Source organism: Panthera tigris, chromosome D3, assembly GCF_018350195.1.
Source record: "Panthera tigris isolate Pti1 chromosome D3, P.tigris_Pti1_mat1.1, whole genome shotgun sequence".
In the NCBI taxonomy this organism is placed as follows: Eukaryota; Metazoa; Chordata; class Mammalia; order Carnivora; family Felidae; genus Panthera; species Panthera tigris.
In genome coordinates this window covers 13666075-13687490 of record NC_056671.1, presented here as the reverse complement: position 1 = coordinate 13687490, position 21416 = coordinate 13666075, and the positions used below count along the sequence as shown (strand labels likewise).

The 21416-nt window shown below is 52.7% G+C and overlaps 1 protein-coding gene across 2 annotated transcripts in view; it reads left to right on the top strand.

Moving 5' to 3' along the window:
• Positions 1-1431: 1431 nt before the first annotated feature.
• The window catches only part of TESC (tescalcin), a 50329-nt gene continuing 30344 nt past the window's right edge, over positions 1432-21416 (top strand). For both annotated transcript variants that reach the window (XM_042961884.1, XM_042961883.1), the window contains exon 1: positions 1432-1606. In XM_042961884.1, coding sequence (XP_042817818.1) covers positions 1549-1606 — 58 coding nt within the window. In that variant the 5' untranslated portion in view covers positions 1432-1548. The remainder of the gene's footprint in view (positions 1607-21416) is intronic.

The following is a 21416-nucleotide window of genomic DNA, read 5'->3' as shown; positions in this document are numbered from 1 at the left end:
CTGGGTCCAGTTAACTCCGACCAGCTGATGCCCCACAGCCAACACTCCCCCAGCTTGGCTATCTCGGCACTGCCCAAGAGTGCTTTGGAAACGCAGATTCCAGGTGCTGCTCCAGAGTGCCAACAGAGTGTAACGGGCATCTGGATCTTCACCTAGGAGGGGGGTCCCTTTCCTTCTTTCCGCAGCTCTGGCTGGTTGCAGGACACTGCCCCCTCCCCCCACCCCAGGGCTGTGACTCTCACTTTGGACCTGTGATCGGGAGGAAGGGGCAGTGCCCTCCCCAGTGCCCTGTGAAGCTGCTGTAGGTGGGCCCATCTAGGTCTTTGTGAGCACCTACACTGTCACAGAGCCTGGCATCCGGGACATACACCAAGTACGTGCTGAACATTGACGGCCACATCACCAAGCACTGTGGAGCGCAATGGCCTGGCCTTGAGACCTAGAAGATGCTGACTTTGAATTTCTGCCCTGGCTGTGTGGCCTTTCTGAGAATCGGTTCCTCCCTTGTAAGATGGACGTGATTCCACAGCAACTGCCTTGTGCTTCATCCCATGCCAGGCCCTTCTGATAGACCTGTCATTGACTGTCATCTCCCATTTTAACTAGAAGGAATCAGGGTCAAACAGGTGGCAGGACTAGCCCAGGTCATCCAGGCTGACCACAGCATCAATTCCTTAAACCAATTTAAGGCAAAACTTCTCCCAGGAGGCTCAGGGACCACCCTCTTTACATTCTCTCTGGCATTTTGGAAATGCAGCCTCCCGGGCCTGCCTCAGTCAGAATGGTGGGGGAAGGGGCAGTCCCCTGCCCCTCAAGTTTGAGAACCCCACCCCCCACCCCGGGCTCCTGGGCTGTGTTACTAGGATGGGCCGCTCTGGCCTGGGGTTTGTCCGCTTCATCAAGGTGCTGGGGGAGGGGCCAAGGACTTTTCCTGGAACAAAGCCAAGCCAAGCACCCGGTGCGCGTTTAAGTGGGATTACTATTATTATGTTACCTTCACTGCTGTTCGCCATCGAGCTAGTTAACCCTGGCTGTGTTTCTTCACTGTCCCGGGTGAGTTTCCCTCCTGAGATCTGGGAGGGTGTGGTGGAAGCGGGGTGGGGGTGAACACGGAACCTCCCAGGGGGCTGCTCCCGCCCACCTACACCCCAACTCTGTTCACACCTGCCTCTTTCCAAAGCCGGCGGCGCTGCGGAGGTGGTGCCGAGCCGCGAGGAGCCCGGCCGCTGCGTGGGGGACGGGGGAACCTTAGCCGGTGGGCTCCTAGGCCCTGCACCCCCTTCCACCCCTCCCCACCGTTTCTTGCCGGGGGCAGGGCGCTCGCCCTCCTCCCCGCGGCGCTCGAAGCCGGCGCGCGCTAGGACCGCGGCGCGCCGCCCTCCGCCGCTATAAGAGGCCGCGCTCGCGCCCCACGCGGAACCCGCGGCTCAGACCCGTCCCCGGCGTCCCGACCCGCGCCGGACCCGAGGCCGGACCCAACGCGGCGCAGCCGACGCCAGCCCGGGGCCTGCGAGGGACGCGCGCCCCGGGGTCCCCGCCGCGGGCACCATGGGCGCTGCCCACTCCGCGTCCGAGGAGGTGCGGGAGCTCGTGGGCAAGACCGGCTGTGAGTATCCGCGGGGACGCGGGCGGGGACCGGCGGCCGGCCGGCCGGCCGGCTGGCGCGGGGCTCCCAGCCCACTGCCGCCCGGCCGGCTCCGCGCCGCCGCGCTGTGTGACCTTGGGCCGGCAGCTGGCCCTCTCTGCGCCTCAGTCTCCCCCTCCTGCAAATGGGTCCCCGCCGGCCACTTTGCAGGCTGCGGCGAGGAGCTCCGCGGCGATGCTGAGTAAGTGCCGCGGCCGCTCAGCCTCGGCGCCCTCGGGGTTGGCAGGGAGCCCCCGGGGCCTGGGGACTGCGGACCCGGGAGGGAGCAGGGCTGGGCGGGCGTCCCGGCCGGGAGGGTTGAGCGCCCGGGCCGCCCAGCCGGTGTGCGCGCTCCGCACCTGAAAGTCGTCCGGGTTCGCGAGGCGCAGGGGCCGGAAAGTTTTGAAGTCGACGGGACCTGGGTGGCAGCCGGGCGTTCTCCGGCCGTGTGACCTCGGGCGGGTGAGCGCCTCCCCCTGCGCCTTTGTCCTCCCGTCTGTAAAGTGGGTTCAGGCGGGCCCACCTCCCCGCGTAGCTGGCAGAGCCCGGGGAGCACTGGGCTGGAGCCCGGCGACCTTCCTCAAGCTCGCCCGGGCTCCTGGGACCCGCAGAGGCTGCGCGCCCCGCATCCGGCCCGAGGCTGGGCGCACGGAGCGGTCTGGCCGCGGGGGGCCCCCGAGCTGACCGCAGGGAAGTGACGGCGGAAGCGTTTGTCCGCCCCAGTCCAGCCCAGCTGGGAACTTGACCCTGGGCTCTGACCTCGGGGTGCCGGGTTCTGCCACCCGCCGTGAAGGGGGGCGTAGACTGAAGACCGAGGGAGGCCGGGTCCCCAGGGCGAGGGGGCGCGCTGGACAGGGCGATGTGAATCCTGCTGACACCGCTTTCTGGCTGTGTGACCTTGGGCTAGTCACTTCCTCTCTCTGTTTCCTTCTCTCTAGAACGAGAGTTCTGCTAGTACCTGCTAGATGCCCAAGATATGGGAGCTGCAGTGTTATTTCAAGGAAAGAGCTGGCACCTGCTTTGAATTTTGTGCAGCCAGGTCCATAATTGGTCACCTGGGTGGGGGTGGAGGTGACCCAGCCACTTGTGCCCAGGCTGAAAGGCGACCCCTGCTGATCCTAATCTGAACAGCTCTTTCCAGGAGAATTGGGTGAAAATTACAGAAAACACCTTAATAACTGGTCTGGGGAGGGTGTGTGTGTGTGTGTGTGTGTGTGTGTGTACACGTGTGTGTGTACACGCATGCGTGCATACACACATTCACACACCACGTACATACATGTGTATATCTTCCCGTGGACAAATACAAGAGTATTTGCGACTGGAGGGGGGAAAAGTGTGCAGTATATATAATATGGAACACTTTTTGGTTTAAAAATAATAATAAGGGGGCGCCTGGGTGGCTCACTTGGTTGAGCGGCCGACTTCGGCTCAGGTTGTGATCTCGCGGTCTGTGAGTTCGAGCCCTGCGTCGGGCTCTGTGCTGACAGCTCAGAGCCTGGAGCCTGCTTTCGATTCTGTGTCTCCCTCTCTCTCTGACCCTCCCCCATTCGTGCTCTGTCTCTCTCTGTCTCAAAAATAAATAAACATTAAAAAAAAATAAGAACCTATGTTTATAATCGCTTTGTTTACATCAAGGACTCTGGAAGGATCCACAAGGAAGAATAATGAATACTTGGAGGTTTGGTGGGAGGGATGAAGGGAGAGGGAGCTTTTCATTATAGTTTTTTTAAATATTTTCATTTTTGAACAATGTATGAATATTTTACTTCAAAGAGTTTTAAGTCCAGTTCAACCCGAAGGCTAACATGAGAGAGGAGGTAGGATTCCCCTCTTTGTTGGGTTTCCCCGGTTAGCTGCACACTCTCTTGCTGCCTTGTGTCTGGACTGGTTGAAATCAGGGTTTCCTGGAGCTGGGATTTCTGCCAGAAGGGTGGGCTGGCCACCAGCCTCCATCACTCAGGCAGCCCCCACACAGGCGGTTGCGGGGGATTCCATCTGTTTGTGAGTTTGACAGGTGATGGCACTGCAGAGCATGATGGGAATCTTGTCAGTTTCCTGGGTCCCTAACGTATGGGGTAGGGGGTGGGGGGAGAAGACTGATGCTGAGTGTTGCCCCTGTAGCTTTCCTACAAATGGCTGATGTGGCTTCCCTTCTTGTGGCCCCAGGATTCTAGTTTTGTACCCCAAAGGGAGAAGAGAGATGGGGGGGGGTCAGGAAAGGGGTTCTGAAGTCAGAAAGGAGAATGAATGCCTTCAGTTCTCTGAACTTTCAGCAGGTGGAAAGTTCCACCTAGTTCTCTGATAGGGGCTGGTACAGTCTGGCGCTTTTACCCGTTCAGTGAGTATTTGTTGACCAGGGACTTGGAGATTTAGAGGCTGATGTCCCTGAGGGGAGTTACACAGTGGCATGAGAGTCCGAGGAAGGGCAAGGGAACAATTCTTTAGAGAGGATCAGGAGGGCTTCTCTGTAGAGGCAAAAATGGAACAGAAACCTAAATAGGAAGGAACCAGCTACATGCAGGTCAGCAAAAAGTACATTTTGGGCAGAGGGAACAGTCAGTGCAAGGGCCCTGTGGCGGGAAGACATTGAGGACAATAAATGAGAATTGTGTGAGAGGAGGGTGCAGCCATAGTGAGGGCTCAGTTTTTGGGAGGAGCCTGATTTAAAGGGGTCTTGCTAGGTGTGTGGCTTTGGGCGAGTGTTTGGTACTATTGGCCGTGTTTTAGACCCATCTGTCCCCATCACTCTGAACCACGGCTAAGAGTTAAAGCTTGGTCCTACTTCTTCCCAGCTGCGTGACCTTAAACAAGTCCTTGTACCTCTGAGCGTCAGTGTCCCCGTCTGGATTCTGGGGCGGTTACATGGATTCAGTGACATGATGTATATATGTATGTCAAGGGCTTGGCTTGGCATGGGAAGGTCAGCTCCCAGGATCCTGCTCCCACAAGAATCCGTGGGAAGCATTCAGCCTAAAGGCCCAGTCAGCCAAGGAACGGGCTGTGCCCACAACGTCGCTGGGCTCCCCGGCCTCTTTGAGGACCAAGATGGTCCCTAATTTGAAGGGTCAGCCTGGCCCCTCTCTGAGGACTCCATCTGGAACTGATGAGCACGAGATGGTGACAGTGGGCATGATTCCTTGAGCACCGGGCTCTGTGCTGAACCCTCTGCGCACATTCTGGTGGAATCTTCATAATAACCCTCCATGGAAGATGGCCATGTGGCCATTTTACGGATAAGGAAACTGAGGCTTGGAGGGGTGAAGCCTCCAAGGTGGCAGCCCCGGGGGTCATGAGTGGAGGAGCAGGGGCTCAGAGGATCCCTAAGCCCATTTCCTCCGACACTGTGCTTTCACTGTGTTGAGTTGCCTCTCTGATGTCTAGGAACGCAGAAGGGGTAGGAACCGGTTGCTCGTCTCTTTTTCTCACCTCCGGGCCGTGGTGCAAGCCATTCCCTCTGCCTGGAGCACTCTTCCCTCGACTGTGCATAATTTGGCGTTTATGTAAGGAGATGCTTCTGTAACCAGCGGCCAGGTTAATATGGCAAACACTTCCCCTCAGGCCTCTTTGCAAACCCCTTCGTCGTGGTTCAGGGCTCTGTGGCGCCCTTCCAGAAGCCGCCCTGGTTACTCTCCATCCAGCCTTTGAGGGTTAATGTGCATCCTCGAGATGGCCACGCCCCCCGCGTCCCCTCCCGTTATAGCACACATCACACCCCGGTGGAACTGTCAGCTCTGTCACCAGCCACCCCCTCGAAGCTTGGCGCTTCTCGACTGCAGGAGATGTGATGTCTTTCTCATTCACCTTTGTGTGTGTGCGTGGTCCTCGGGCCACAAGCCGCTCGTGTTGGAGGGGCGGAGACCCCGGGGACTTTACAACCCAAGGGGTGTTGCCCGGGAGCGACCCCCGGTGCCACCCCACTGGCCGGCCTCCGCCACGCCCACCCGGCACCGGGAGATCCAGTCTGTGGGCTTCAGCGCTGAGCCAGCCCCGCCAAAAATAGGCCTGAGCGCAAGCTCGCCCACACAGGGCATCTCTGGGTTCCACGCCCACCTCCCCTTGCCTGCGAGAGTCTCCTTGATTGATTTAAAACCTAAAAAAAGTCGTCCAACCATCTCTTCTGAGCCGAGAAGGCTGACTACCTAGATTGTTAAAATTCACCTTAAACCCTGAGCTGGCCTTTCTCCTTCCACAGCGGGATCAGTCCCGAGGTGTGACGGGGGCCCCCTGACGGGAAGAGAGGCCCCTTGGGAATCACTCACCGAAGGTGTCCGTCCGCCCCCTTCACCACCTTGAGCAGGCGTGGCCCCTTCCTGCCACCCGCCTCCCTCCCCCCCGCCCCCCCCAATCTGGTCTGCTCCTGAGGCTGCGAAGGAAATAATAAATGAAGAATTCTGGGAAAGGTGGAGGGTCTATTTTTTCCTTCAGGCTCCCAAACAGCTCCACAGGCCTATCTATGTACATGCCAAGAAGCTGCCAGAAGGACGAAGGAAAAACAACGTCCCGGATCTAGAGTTGGACCTCGTCATGGTGACAGTGAGTGTGCACCAGGCGCCCGTCATCTGCCGAACTCGGAGCCGAGCCGTGCGGTTTACGTGCACAGCTGCTCTCGGGCCCCCCGCTCCGCCCCCCCTCCCCCCAGGTACACCGTAGATTCCCGTTTCTCGGATGAGGCCCTGGAAGCTTCGGGGAGCGGGCCCCTTGCCCGAGGCCACAGGCTACTGAGAAGTCGAGCCAGGGTTGGGTTTCTGGTCTGCTCCCCAGACCTCTTCACCAGGGACGGAGGCTTGTGTGGCCCACACGGGCGGGTGTGGGTGGCACTGCGTTTTCCACTGGCCTCTGGGCGCCGGGCACTACTCTGAGGTCATAAAGTCCTCGAGCGGCCCCAGACCACAACCTCGGCCTATTTGCCGTGCGTTCTGTTCCCTCTGGATGGCCAGGCGGACCGGACCCCTTCCCGGCCCTCCAGGAGCTCAGGGCCTTTGAGGGGTGCAGGCGCCCTGGCCGGTACCACTGAGTTCCTCCGGTCATCCGCCGAGGCCTGTGAAGTCAAATGACCGATAGCACCTACCCAGCCCCCTTTCTGTTTCCCGCGGGTGGATTATGGCTTTTGCCCTGGGCTCCGGGGTCACTCTGTAAGCCCCAAGAAATAGGGTGCACTGCTGTGTCTGTGGGGCTCTGGCGGGGTGGGGTTGGGACCAGACCCCCAGCGCTCATCAGACTCATGTAAATCCTAAATCCTCCCGTAATAAGAAAATAATTAAAAACATTTTTTTAGGACAAGACGAAAAGTGGCCTCTGGGCAAGGAGGAATAAGCACGTCTGTGGGGCCTGGGGAGGATCTGTCACCACAGGCCGAGCTCTCGGGGTGGGCTGGGGCCCGTGGTCTGGTGGTGATGTGGGCACAGTGGTCCCGGCCCTCGGGAGCCCTCCAGAGCTTGGTAAGGTGGGCAGTATCCAGATTCTTCCACCCCTGCTCATCCCGGGGTGCTTGCGGTGCGGAAATGTGCAGGCTGCTTCTGGAAGCCTTTAAAAGGGCCGGGTGGGAAATGCACTTAATTCGTAAGCACCTCTGCCCTCTGGCCCAGCACTGCTAATCCTTTGTACTCCGGCTGGGCCGGATCCTCTCCACTTTTATGGTAGCATATGTTGCCAATTTACAGATGAGGAAATGGAGGCTCAGACACCCGAAGGGACTGCTCAAGGTCACTTAAATGCTGAGTGTGGAACCCAAATTCGAAGCTGACTCTCCCACGTGACCTAAGCCCCACACAAGCTGGACAGAGACCAAGGATCTTGCATGTCTGGGAGAGGCCACGCCATTACACCGTGACCTCGTTGACAGAGTCCCCCATGCTCGTTTACTAAGTTGGCAGAGGGAGAATTGGACCTTGAGGCAGACAGGCTTGGTTTTGCGCTATGAACTGTGGGCTGTCCCCAGGGAGGACAAGCTCGGTGAGGGGGCATCACGAGGGGGAATTGGGGGCTCTGAGAGCGAGAGCTGGAATGTGCTGCCCTCTCTGCTCCGTGGGGTCTTACTGGGTGGCTCACGTCTGTTTCAGAGGAAGAATCTGTATTTTCCCTGCAGGAAAGTAATTGGCAGTCCGCTCAAGACTTCCTATAGCTCCGCGAATTAGGAGTAACCAGATCCCTTATGCGTCTTCCTTTCTCACCCCACCCCCACCCCCAGCCCCACTCTGGCAGGATCTCTTTTTGTGAGTTAATGGCCCCCGGAATGCAGCATGGACTGTCACCAATGCCCAGACATGCCGCAGGACCCAATCATCCAGACGGAATACCTCGAGTGTCGTGTCGATAAGGTGCTTTTTACTCTCGCAGAGCCCTCCGGTATCTGCTATCTCAAGTGGCAGGAACATGGTGTTTTTGGCTCAGAGGTGCCCACTGCTTTGGGGAGATAGGGCGAGGGGCCCTCTCGTACCCACGTTGGTGGGACCAGGCGAGGGGATGGAGAGGAGGCGGCGTCTGGGCCCGTGAGCCTCCCTGCTCCCCGTTCCAACTTTATTATTAATTCATAAAGCCAGAAGGTCGAGTGGGTGATTTGCGCCGGTGGTGGCAGCCACCTTAAGCGCGAGGACAAAAAGGCCCTTTGTTGTTCCAGCAGTGTGACCTTTGTGGATGGGCAAGCTGTCAGAAGTGGGTCTTGGGCTCTTGGCACGGCTCCCTAGGAGGCGAGAAGGCACATTCAGGTCTCGGGGATCAGGTGCCTCTGGGAGGACAGGCAGGCGGCCAGCAGGAGACCTCACTACCGGCGTGGCTGAGTCCTAGACCGTGATGGAGGGAGAAGGTGGCCACGGCCAAGGACTTTGTGGGCTGAGGTTAGAAAGGGGGTTCCCTTCCTTCCTCCTGAGCATTCATGCTGGGGTCCCAGTGGTCAAAGAGCCCTCAAGTGAGCACTTAGCAGTTAGGCCCAACACACCTGATGTTCCCGGGGGTTCTCTTGTCTTGTCCTCACCTGCATCCCCCAAGACTGCAGCCGGGGTCCCACACAGGCACATGCTGGCCTCCCCCGACCTTGGCCCATAGCAGCAGATAGATGCGGCTTTGAACTGTGGCACCGCCTTTCCCTGTCTGGGCGAGTAACTTTGTTTCCACATCTTGGTTTTCTCATCTGTCAGATGGGCACATGTTGCAGGGCTATTGGGAGGATTAAATGAGAATTTTAGCAAAGCCCTTGACACATCCATAAGTGTTCAGTAGCTGTTGGCAAGTACTAATTCCATTAGAAACTACTCAGAGGCAGGGGTGCCTGGGTGGCTCGGTCAGTTGAGCGTCCGACTTCAGCTCAGGTCGTGATCTTGCGGTCTGTGGTTTCGAGCCCCGCGTCGGGCTCTGTGCCGACAGCTCGGAGCCTGGAGCCTGTTTCAGATTCTGTGTCTCCCTGTCTCTCTTTTCCTCCCCCGCGCTCTCTCTCTCTCGCGCGCGCGCTCTCTCTCTCTCTCTCTCTCTCTCTCTCTCTCTCAAAAATAAATAAACATTAAGGGGCGCCTGGGTGGCTCAGTCAGTTAAGCGTCCGACTTTGGCTCAGGTCATGATCTCACCGTCTGTGAGTTCGAGCCCCGCATCGGGCTCTGTGCTGACAGCTCAGAGCTTGGAGCCTGTTTCAGATTCTGTGTCTCCCTCTCTCTCTGACCCTCCCCCGTGCATGCTCTGTCTCTCTCTGTCTCAAAAATAAATAAACGTTAAAAAAAATTTTTTTAAAAATTAAAAATAAATAAATAACAAAAAAAAGGAACCATTCAGGGGCTGGCTGTGTTCCTCCCTTTTTAAAATCTCATTTCATTTTTCATTTTGTGGAGAGTGGGGGAGCGGGGCAGAGGCAGAGAGAGAATCTTCAGGCTCCATGCTCAGTGTGGAGCCCGATACGGGCTTCATCCCACGACCCTGGGATGGTGACCTGAGCCCAGATCGAGAGTTGGATGCTTAACCGACAGAACCACCCAGGCGCCCCATACGATTTTTCCCTTTTAGGGCATTCTGTAACTTCGCTAATTCATTTCATTTTTTGACATGGCCGCCGTATGACACAAGTGACGTTAGTCTTTGTCTTTCCCTGTACTGATGATCAGGGACCTTAACACGCCTTAATTTGCATCACTCTGTGGTACTTTTTCTGTTTTTGAAAGCCACTCATTGGTTTGATTATTCCTATACGCAGACCCTATTAATTCTTGGAACAGTTTTCCCCCACAGATCTCATTTTCTTATGTGTTCCACCTTTCCATAGGTTTTTCAGTGAGTCTCTGAGTCAGCAGCTGTCTGAAAGTGACTAGATTTTGCCAGGATCCTCCTGGGATCACTGGCTGGCTATATCTTCTCTCAACACTTTGGTTTTGGTCCCTTGTTGCTGTTGAGAAGTCAGCTCTTTGGTCTGATTCTTTTGTGTGAAATCTGCTTTTGTACCTCTGAGATTTTTGGGGTTTTGTTTTTGTTTTTAACTGCACTTTGTCTAGGTGGATTTGTTTTATTTGTCTTGCTTGAGAATGGTTTATGCTCTTTTATTCTGAAGAAGGCTTAGGTCTTACAGTATGAAAAATGTTCTCTCCCCGACCCTTCTCTTTATTTTCTTCTTCAGTAATTCCTATTAGAAATACATTGGACCGGGGTGCCTGGGTGGCTCAGTCAGTTAAGCGTCTCGCTTTGGCTCAGGTCATGATCTCACCGTCTGTGAGTTCGAGCCCCGAGTCGGGCTCTGTGCTGACAGCTTGGAGCCTGCTTCAGATTCTGTGTCTCCCCCTCTCTCTGACCCTCCCCTGCTCATGCTCTGTCTCTCTCTGTCTCAAAAATAAATAAACATTAAAAAAAATTAAAAAAACAGAAATATGTTGGACCATGTCATTCTGTCCTGAATGCCTCTTTACTCCTCTCTGATATTTTCTATCGTTTTACTGCTTTTTGCTGTATTTGGAGTCTTTTTCTTAGGTCTCTCTTCCACTTCACTAATTCTCTCTTTAGCTATTAAAATCTTGCCGCCCCAGGGTGCCTGGGTGGCTCAGTCGGTTGGGCATCCAGCTTCGGCTCAGGTCATGATCTTACCATCAGTGAGTTCAAGCCCCACATCGGGCTCTGTGCTGACAGCTCAGAGCCTGGAGCCTGCTTCGGATTCTGTGTCTCCCTCTCTCTCTCTGCCCCTCCCCCGCTTGTGCTCTGTCTCTCTCAAAAATAAACATTAAAAAATTTTAAATCTTGCTGCCCCTTAAGTTTTCAAGTTCCAATGACTTTTAAAAAAAACACGGGTCACCTGGGTAGCCCAGTCAGTTAAACGACTGACTCTTGATTTCAGCTCAGGTCCTGATCTCATGGTTGTGAGATCAGGCCCACATTGGGCTCTGCACTGACCATGTGGAGCCTGCTTGGGATTTTCTCTCTTCCTCTCTCTCTCTCTGCCCTTCTCCTGCTCCTGTGTGTGCACGCTATGTCTCAAAAAAACTTAAAACATTTTTTTTTTTTTACAAGTTCTATATGGTTTTCAAACTCACTGCTTTTGTCATAGTGTTCTTTCATTATTTGTAAAAATTTAACGCTTACTACATGGTTTCTTCTGTTTCACCCTCTTGTGGTGCCATTCCTTGTTAAAATTAAAGAAAAAATTTAAACTCTACCCCCAACGTGGGGCTCAAACTTACAACCCCAAGATCAAGAGTTAGGTGCTCTACCGACTGAGCCAGCCAGGCATGCCCCCCCACTCCCGATTTTTAAAAAAAATTTTTTTAAATGTTTATTTATGTTTGAGAGACCGAGAGAGACAGAGTGTGAGCAGGTGAGGGGCAGAGAGAGGGAGACACAGAATCTGAAGCTTCCAGGCTCCAGGCTCCAAGCTGTCAGCATAGAGCCCGACGTGGGGCTTGAACTCACGAACTGTGAGATCACGACCCGAGCGAAGTCGGATGTTTAACCAATTGAGCCACCCAGGCGCCCCCCGATTTTTTTATTGAAAAAAATTTCTTGAAGTATAATTGACATACAATGTTAGTAAGTGATCTAGTGATTTGCCAATTCTGGACATTACTCAGTGTTCAGCACAGTAAGTGTGGTCACCGTTTATCACCATACGGTGTCATGACGATAGTATTGTCTCTATTCCGCACGCCTACCTTTCATCTCTGTGACCGAAAGTTTGTGAGCCTTAATCCCTTTCACCCATTCCTTCTCCCACACCTTCTCTCTGGCAACTACCAGCTCCTTGTATTCAAGAGTCTGTTTTGTTTTCTAGATACTACATAGCAGTGAAATCCTATGGTATTTGTCTTTCTCTGACTTATTTCACTTTGCATAATTCCCTCTAGGTCCATCCTGGATCTTGTATTGTCGGATCTTGTCGTCGGCGACACTTGGGTGCTTCCGTATTTTGGCCATCGTAAATAGTGCTGCGATCAACATAGGGGTGCGTGTGTTTTCAAATTCGTGTTTCCATTTTCTTTGGGTAAAATACCCAGGAGTGGAATTACTGGCTCGTGTGATTTTTTTTTTTTTTTTTTTTTTGAGGAAACTTCATGCTGTTTTCCACGGCTGTTATGCCAATTTACATTCTTACCGGCAGTGCTCGAGAGTCCCTTTTCTCCACACCCTCACCACCACTCATTTGTCTTTTTGATATTAACCATTCTCACTGGTGTGAGGTGATCTCTCATTGTGGTTTAAATTTGCGTTTCCCTGAGGAATGATATTAAACATCTTTTCACGTCTGATGGCCATCACTTTTCTTCTATATCTTCTTAATGTTTATTTTGGAGATAGGGAGAGTACGAGTGGGGAAGGGGCAGAGAGAGGAGGGGTTAGAAGATCTTAGATGGGCTCCACGCTGAGAGCTGAGTCCGACACAGGGCTCAAACTCATGAACCTTGAGACCGTGACCTGAGCCGAAGTCAGACACTGAACTGACTGAACCACCCAGGCTCCCCTGGCCATCTTTTCTCTTTGCGGAAAAAAAGGTCTATTCAGGTCCTCTGCTTGTTTTTTAAATAGAATTGTTCGGCGTTGTGGGGGGAGGGGGTTGGTGTTAAATTGTATGAGTTCTTTATATACCTTGGATATTAACCTCTTATTGCACGTGCCATTTGCAAATATCTTCTCCCATTTGGTAGGTTGCCTTTTGGTTTTGTTGATGGCTTCTTTTGCTATGCAAAAGCTTTTTAGTTTAGTTTAGTGGTCCCATTTGTTTCTAAGCTTGATGTCCGAGAGATTATTGCCCGTGTTTTTTCTCGGGGCTTTTATAGTTTCAGGTCTTGTATTTAGGTCTTTAACCCATTTTGAGTTTGTTTTTTTGGGTATGGTGTGAGCAAGTAGTCCAGTTCTATTTTTTTTTTTTTGCACGTCGCTGTCCGAGTTTTCCCAACACTGCTTATTGGAAAGACTGTTTCTTCCCCATTGTGTATTCTTGCCTCCTTTGTCATAGATTAATTGACCACAGGAGCATAAGTTTATTTCTGGGCCCTTGTTCTTGTTGCAGTGACGTAGGTGTCTATTTTTTTTTTTTGCCAGTATTCTACTGTTTTGAGTATTTAGAGCTTTGTAGTAGGTTTTGAAATCTGGAACCTGTAAGTCCATCTTTCTCAAGATTGCTTTTGCTATTTCGGGTCTTTCATGGTTCCATACAAATTTTAGGCTGATTTGTTGTAGTTCCGTGAAAAATGCTTTTTGCTGTTTTGATAGGCATTGCTTTGAATCTATAGATTACTTTGGGTAGTAGAGACATTGAACAATATTCTGCCAATCCATGAAGATGGTATATCTTCCTATCTGTGTCCTCTTGAATTTCATTTATCAGCGTCTTATGGTTTTCACAGTATATGTCTTTCCTTCCTTGGTTAAGTTTATTCTTTTTGGTGCAGTTATAAATGGGGTTGTTTTCTTAATTTCTTTATCTGCCACTTCATTATTAGTGTATAGAATTGCGACAGATTTCTGTATATTCTGTATCCTACAACTTTACTGGAATTCATTTTGTTTCATGTCTGACTGCTGCAGCTAGGAGGACTTCCTATGTTGAAGAAAAGTGGTGAGAGAGGACAACCCTATCTTGTTCCTGATCTTAGAGTAAAAGTTCTCAGTTTTTCACCATTGAGTATGATGTTAGCTGTGAGTTTTTCGACTATGGACTTTGTTACGTTCGGGTATGTTCTCTCTAAATCCCCTTAAGAGTTTTAATCCTGAATGGATATCTTGTCAAATGCTTTTTCTGCATCTTTTGTTATGATCATAAGGCTTTTATCTTTTCTCTTGTTAGTGTGATGTATCACTTTGATTGATTTGCAAATATTGAAACACCCTTGCATCCCTGGAATAAATCCCACCAGATCGTGATGTTATTAACACATTTAAAACAAAAAGGGTGCCCTTCCTTTTGTTAATTGTGTCTGCTGATGGTCCCTTACGGTGATTCATTTGCTTGCGTGGTTTGATTTTTGATTATGAGCTCATGTTCGACTGGGCTGCCTCCCCTGGTTTTCACATCCTCTTGGAACTATCTTCAGCGCCCGATTTATGCTGAGGCCAAAACAAGTGGAGAAGGGCTTATCTAAAGTACCTCTCCTGGGGCGCCTGGGTGGCTCAGTGGGTTAAGCGGCCGACTTCGGCTCAGGTCATGATCTCACGGTCCGTGAGTTCGAGCCCCGTGTCGGGCTCTGTGCTGACAGCTCAGAGCCTGGAGCCTGTTTCAGATTCTGTGTCTCCCTTTCTCTGACCCTCCCCCGTTCATGCTCTGTCTCTCTCTGTCTCAAAAATAAATAAACGTTAAAAAAAATAAAATAAAGTACCTCTCCCATGAGGGTCCCTCACAGTGCTTTTCATTTATTTCTAGTACCTTAGAGATGTCACTGGTCTAGAAACACTTTTTGCATTGATTCCTCAATTTGGCTTTCCTGCACCACACGGGTTTGGATCTTGCACCTGTGCACGGCACAGACTTGGCATCTTGGTACATCACAGGCCTGCCCCCTTGCTCCTGCATCCGGTCACCTCCTTAGCCAAGTCCACTTCCTTGCTGATTGTCGGAGACAGTAGGGAATACTTTTTCTAGCCCATCTTCCATGGGGAAGCAGCCTTTTATGCTTCAGCTTCTGATAGGAGTCTCCCTTCTAGCCTCCATAGAACCACGGCCACTTCTGTCACTCGGTGGGCTGGAAGCTTCCTACCCTTAGCTGTTAGAGCCTGTAACCATTCTCACAGCCCTGGGCCACCTCAGCAGCATCTCATACTCCCACCCTGCTGGGTGTGACGTCCCTCCTTGCTTCTGGCCTTGAGAGTGTCCCTTGCTTTTGAGCTTAGTGGTGTATGTGAGGTTTTTCCTATTTTATCCAGTGCTTCAGGGATCTGTGCTGGGACGGAGGGTCTGTGTTAGTTGCACGTAGCAGGAACTGGAGTTCTTTACCTAATAAGCCTTCCTGCTTTCGGTGAGCCTGTCTCCGCTTGATTTGGCCTCCATCTAATTCTGGAGTTGAAGATAGTTCTGGAAGGATGTGGGAAGCCATTTGTTTCCTTGGATGTTCTGAAAGACGCCCACTCTTCAAATCTCTGCTGGTTCACTCACATCTCCCCCCACCCGCCTTCCCCGTCTTTAGTCTTCTTATTACAACGGAGACCTCTTTGTTTCTTTAGTGACATAAATGATACGGTTCCTTGTCCCCCTCATCCTCAACTTTGGGCACAGAGCAGCTCCTGCCTCTGAGTAAATGCTACCACATGGCAGTTATTGCTGGGATCAGGCAAATGGCAAAGCGCACAGCAGTAGGAAGGTGAGCACAGATGAGCAAAGCCCAGGCTGTGTGCTTCCGAGAGTGGTGCTCACCCACTCTGACCGGGTGCCAAGGTTCCTCATCGCTCATGGGAAAAGGATAGTTTCCAAAGTCAAGCCCCTTCATTCTGTCTCAGCTTCTGCTATGGAAGATTCATTCTGCGAGGAAAGATACCCACAGAGATCCTTAGGAGACCCTCCATACTTGAGACTAAAATAAAAGCCATCCCCGTGCTGGCCGGGGCCTGGGGCAGCCCCTCCCAGGAGTCCCTTGGCTCGTAACTTAGAGACTGAGTTGAAGTTGGCCTGAAAAGGGTTCGAAGGTGCTGGATAAAAGCCAGTAGCGGACCTCCTTGTTCCTACTTCTGCTTTGGAGACTAGAATTGGCTTTGATAATTTCCTTCTCAAGGCCGAGTGCGTCTTGGTGGGGTTTTTTTTTTAAGTTTGCTTATTTTTGAGAGCACGCTCATGAGCGCAGGGGGAGGCTAGTGGGCAGAGAGAGGGAGAGAGAGCATCCCAAGTGGGCTTCGTGCTGCCAGCACAGAGCCCGATTTGGCGCTCGAACTCATGAACTGTGGGATCATGACCTGAGCTGAGATCACGAGTTGGGACGCTTACCCAACTGAGCCACCCAGGCGCCCTGCATCGCTGGCTTATTTACAAATCCCGGCGGTGAGGCGTGGTCCCTGATGGGTCCACACTGAGCGTGTGGCGCAGGGGAAGGACGGAAGCAGGGCGTCCGTGAAGCCACGCGAAGCATCTTCTGTACGATGGGCTGGTCCCTTTCCAGGCTGTGGAGGTCTCCATCCACTCTTACCCCTCCTCCCCCCACCTCCCTCCCGAAGCCCAGGATTAGTCATTGCTTTGGCTGTAGCCCCAGGCAGCGTGCAGTTGCCTCTTCCCTCCCCTGTGAGTGAGCTGGGAGACCTCGGAGGAGCAGAGTAGGTACCACAGGATTATTACTTTAAGGGCATCGTCATAGCTCCAGTGGCAACTCTGGTGTCTCAGCTCTTCCCGCTGGGTCCGGTGCAAAATATATGTGATTTTCTTTATTTAAAATTAAAAAAAAATTAATGTTTATTTATTTATTTTTTTAATGTTTATTTTTGAGAGAGACCGAGACAGAATGCGAGTGGGTGAGGGGCAGAGAGAGAGGGAGGCACAGAATCCGAAGCCGGCTCCGGGCTCCGAGCTGTCAGCACAGAGCCCCATGTGGGGCTTGAACTCACGAACCCCGAGATCACGAACCGAGCCGAAGTCGGACGCCCAACCCACGGAGCCACCCAGGCGCCCCTGATTTTTTTTATTTAATTGGGGAAAGACTCACACAACCTAAAACTTCCCATAGTCACCATTTTTGAACCTACAGTTCGCTGGCTTAGTTAAGCGCATCCACGGTGTTGTGCGGCCATCAGTTCCAGGGTATCCTCACCGCCCCCCCCCCCCAAAAGAAACTTCATGCCCATTAGCTGCCCCTGAAATCCCCCCGCGCACAGCCCGTGGCAACCACAAATCTGCTTTCTGAACCCGTGGACTCGCCTTTTTGGATGCTCCATGTAAATGGCAGGCTACAGCGGTGGCCCTGGGTGCTTGGCATCCTGTTTTCAAGGTCGTCTGTGCTGCAGCAGGTGTCCGTGCTTCCTTCCTTTCTGTGGTGGGATGATGTCGGGCTGCGTAGAGCTACCCCGTTTGGTTCATCTGTCGACCATTTGATGCACGCTTGGGTGTCCCTACCCTCCGGGGATCGCGCATGGCGTGTCTGCGACTCTGATTGTTTTCCGGGGCGTGGACAGCTTCAGGAGGGTGGTGCTCTTGTGATCTCTGTATTCCGGGGGAGGCGGGGACAGTTTAGTGGGACGGGAAGCTGGGGACCGAGCCAGCAGCTCTTGGCAGAGATGTTGTTAGCTCACCTTTCTGTCTGGCCTGGCTCACCTCTGTATTTCGGGACTTTGGCTGGTGCTTGGGTTCAGTCCTGGCCGGTCTGTGAGGACATGGCAAGCCGGAGAGCTTTGGGGGCCCTGGAAGCCACCGAGACCTTCCCAGGGATGCCACTTGGCGTCCTGGGGCCTGCATCCAGGGCGGCACGGCTGGGGAGATGGGGAGGCAGGGTGGCTCCTGCAGAGCCCCTGGAGAGATCAGGTGCATAATGTCAGCCGCCCTTGTCCTTGCAACTGCGTTTTGAGACCCCCACCCCCACCCCCGGACGGCTACACCAGCCGACCCCTCAACGGGTTCCCTGCATCCTGTCCTCTGCATGCACCCTGCATACTGTCACCAGGCACATGCGATCTTGTCCCTTCCCTTAGCGTCCTATGTAAACTCAGGGTGAGGTCTGAATGCTTGAGTTCAGTATTTGTGACTGCCGCTACTTACCTCCTTTCTCCGCTGTCCTCAGCCTGCCTTCTGCCTGGGCTGAAGAACCTGGGGCTTCCTGAGCTCTGCCCACCCTGATCTGCCAGCCCTGCCCTCCCCTCCCCGGCCTGGCCCTCAGCCTTCAGGATCCCACAGGGCATCAGCTCCCTATGGGTGCTCCTTGGCAGGCTGACACCACGTTTCTTACCCTGGACCCCAGGGAGGTGACGTGCGTTTCCAGTAGATAAGGGCTCTGCTTGTGTCTGTACCCCCAGCATCTACCGGGTGCCCCAGTAAATGTCTCTTAGTGAACAGCATCCCTCAGAGGGAGTCAGTCAGGTCTCCCCACACCCCTGGGGGCCAGCGTGGATTTGGGAAGGACCAAATGCTATTTTAGGTGTCCTTTGCCACCAGACTCGGGCCCCTGGAGATACAGGCTCCAGTGATCCTGGCCACCCCATAGTGGGTGTGGTGAAGGCTGATGCTCGATCTCCTCCAGAGTCAGATGAGGGAGGCTGGGCCTCGTGACGGATTTCATGCCCCTTTTCTGGGTCTCCTGCCTCCACCCGGGCTCCTGCCTCCACCTCCTTGAGGGTTGTCTCTGTCCTCCCGGTCTACGCGACCCTCCTCCTGCCCGGTGACCCCTTGCTCAGCACAGCGAGGCTGTAAGGTGGCTCCCACAGCCCGACAGGGGAGGCCAGGACCAGGCAGAAACCCCGTGTCCGCATCACTCCACATTCCTCCCGACCCCGAACCCTGGCAACCCCTTAATCTACTTTCTGTGGCGAGATTTGCCTACTCTGGACGTTTCACATACATGGAATCCTACGATATGTGGCTGCGTCCGGCTTCTCTCCTTGGCGTTATGTATTCAGGGTTCATGGATGTCGGAGCACGTGTCCACGCTTCGTTCCACTTGTGACCGAATCCTATGCCACTGTATGGACAGACCACGTTTTGTTTATAGTTTCATCTATCGTTGGACGTTTGCATTGTTCCCTCTAGGCTATTGTGAACAGTGCTGCTGTGAACGCTCGTTTATGGGTTTATGTGTGGACGTGGTTTTCATGTATCTCGGGTACGTATTTGGGAGGAAGATTTCTGGATTACGTAGTGAATCTAATTTATTGAGGATCCACGGAATTGTGTCCCACGGTGGCTGCACTGTGTGACATTCCCATCGGCAGCGCACGAGGATGTCAGTTTCTCCGCAGTCTCACCAGCGCTTGCTACTGTAGGTTTTATCTTTCATTCTAGCCATCAAAGTTGAAACTGAAGATTATACAAGGCATCTCTGATAATTACAGAAAAGTTAAGGGACCGATCAGCAAAGATAAGGGACAAGAGGAAGAGAGGGATGTCCTGTAAACCTGTAAACCTGCTTCCTGTAAACCTGGAAGCAATGTGCTATTTTGTTCATCCTTTCCTATTTTTTCCTGTGCACACAACTATATCATTACGGACTTTCATGGACGTGAGATCTTGTGGCCTGTTGGTTTTTCCCTGTAGCGATATCCCATGAAAATTTTTCTGTGTTCTAAATATTTAAAAAAAATTTTTTTAATGTTTATTTTTGAGAGAGAGGGAGAGACAGAGTGTGAACGAGGGAGGAGCAGAGAGGGAGACAGAGACGGAATCCAAACCAGTCTCCAGGCTCTGAGCTGTCTGCACAGAGCCTAACACGGGGCTCAAACCCGGGGTCATGACTTGAGCTGAAATCGGATCCTTAACCAACTGAGCCACCCAGCCTCCCCTAAATATTTTTAAAATGTTTCTTAAGGCTCTGTAGTATACTGCCTTTGGGATGTACCCGTTTATTTATTTCAACCCGTTTCCTTATAGCTCACCACTTCCCCAATTTTAAAGTTTGCTTATTTACATACTTATTTATAGATTTTTTTTTAAAGTTTATTTTGAGAGAGAAAGAGCATGCAAGCAGGGGAGGGGCAGATAAAGAGCGAGAGCACACGAGAATCCATAGCAGGCTCTGCACAAAGCCTGACGCAGGGCTGGTACCCGCTAACCATGAGATCGTGACCTGAGCTGAAATCAGGAATCAGATGCTTAAGCCACTGAACCACCCAGGTGTCCCATGAGTTTATTTATTTTGAGAGAGAGAGGGAGGGAAAGAGAGAGCTGGCACGTGCACAGGAGCAGGGGAGGGGGGGAGAGAGAATCCCAAGCAGGCTCCACGCTGTCAGTGCAGAGCCCGACGCTGGGCTCTGTCTCCCAGTTAGATCATGAGGTGAAGTCAAGAGTCATGTGCTTAACTGACTGAGCCACCCAGGTGACCCAGTTTTTTACTGTTTTAAACAGGTCAGGATGATGACGGTTACCTGTTTATCTCTGTACACTCGTCTCAGTTCCTCAGTATTTGTTCCTAGGGATCAAGTTGCTGGTTAAAAGCACAGATACCAGCACTGTCCAGTGCAAATTATAATGCAAGGTGGAATAATTCTAAATGTTTTCAGAAGCTACATATGTAATTCTACGTTTTCTAGTAGCCATGCTTTAAAAAAATTTTTGTAATGTTTATTTTTGAGGGAAAGCACGAGCGGGGGGGGGGGAGGGGCAGAGAGATGGGGAGACACAGAATCCGAAGCAGGATCCAGGCTCCGAGCCGACAGCACAGAGCCCGACGCGGGGCTCGAATTCACAGACCGCGAGATCGTGACCTGAGCCGAAGTCGGCCGCTTAACTGACTGAGCCACCCAGGCAGCGCCCCTGTAGTAGCCATGTCTGGAAAAGAAACAAGATACAGTTAATTTTAATATTTTACTTCTAAAATATTTCAGCGTATGACCAATATAAAAATTATGGAGACTGTGTGCATTCTTTTTTGTACTCAGTCTTTGGAAGCTGGTGTGTATTTTACACAATTTCATACCTCTGGTCCCAGCTTGGACTGCGCGCGCGCGTGCACACACACACACACACACACACACACACACACACACACACAGATTGGGCCAGTTAAACTCCCACCAGCCTGTGGAAGGGTGTGACCTCAACCCTCAGGCTGAAATCTAAAACCAAAGATAACAAGGTCAACGTGCCAGGCACCCAAGTGACTCTGCCTCTTGTCTCCATGGCACCCGTGACCGCCTGGGGACCTGGAGAAGGGCTGAGGGAGGAGCAGGGAGACCAGAAGAGCTTCCGTCCTTGGAGCCCCCGAGGGCGCTCTGCACACAGGTGTAGGTGCCCACAGGACACGTCCTCTGGGGGACCCCGGGACCTGAGAGCGCGTGAGGTCTTCGGAAGTCAGTTCGTGAGGCCTAAGATGTTCCTTCTCCCAGTCCCTGAGCCCGGGGAGGCTTCCCCGAGTTGAGCTCCGAGCTCTTGGCTCAGGGGATTTGGGTGCCGAAGACAGGGGTCCAGAGATGGGAGGCTGTTTTCCTCATCCCTCTGCTTTCAGTCAGGCACGACAGGGAAGGGTGTGGGCACCCGTGCGTGCACTTTGGATGCAGAATTCAGCCCTGGACAGTCAGGGCTCAATTGACGTGGACTGCTGTGGTTCCCAGGATTAGGCACGTAATTCATTTTCCTGATGGCGCTTTTGAGACGTAACACGTTCCCTACATCTCACCCATTCAAAGTGTACTCGGGTTTTAGTATAATCACAGGGCTGGGCGTCCCTCACGATCTAACTTTGGAACATTTTCCTCCCCTCCCCCCCGCCCTCCCCCAAGA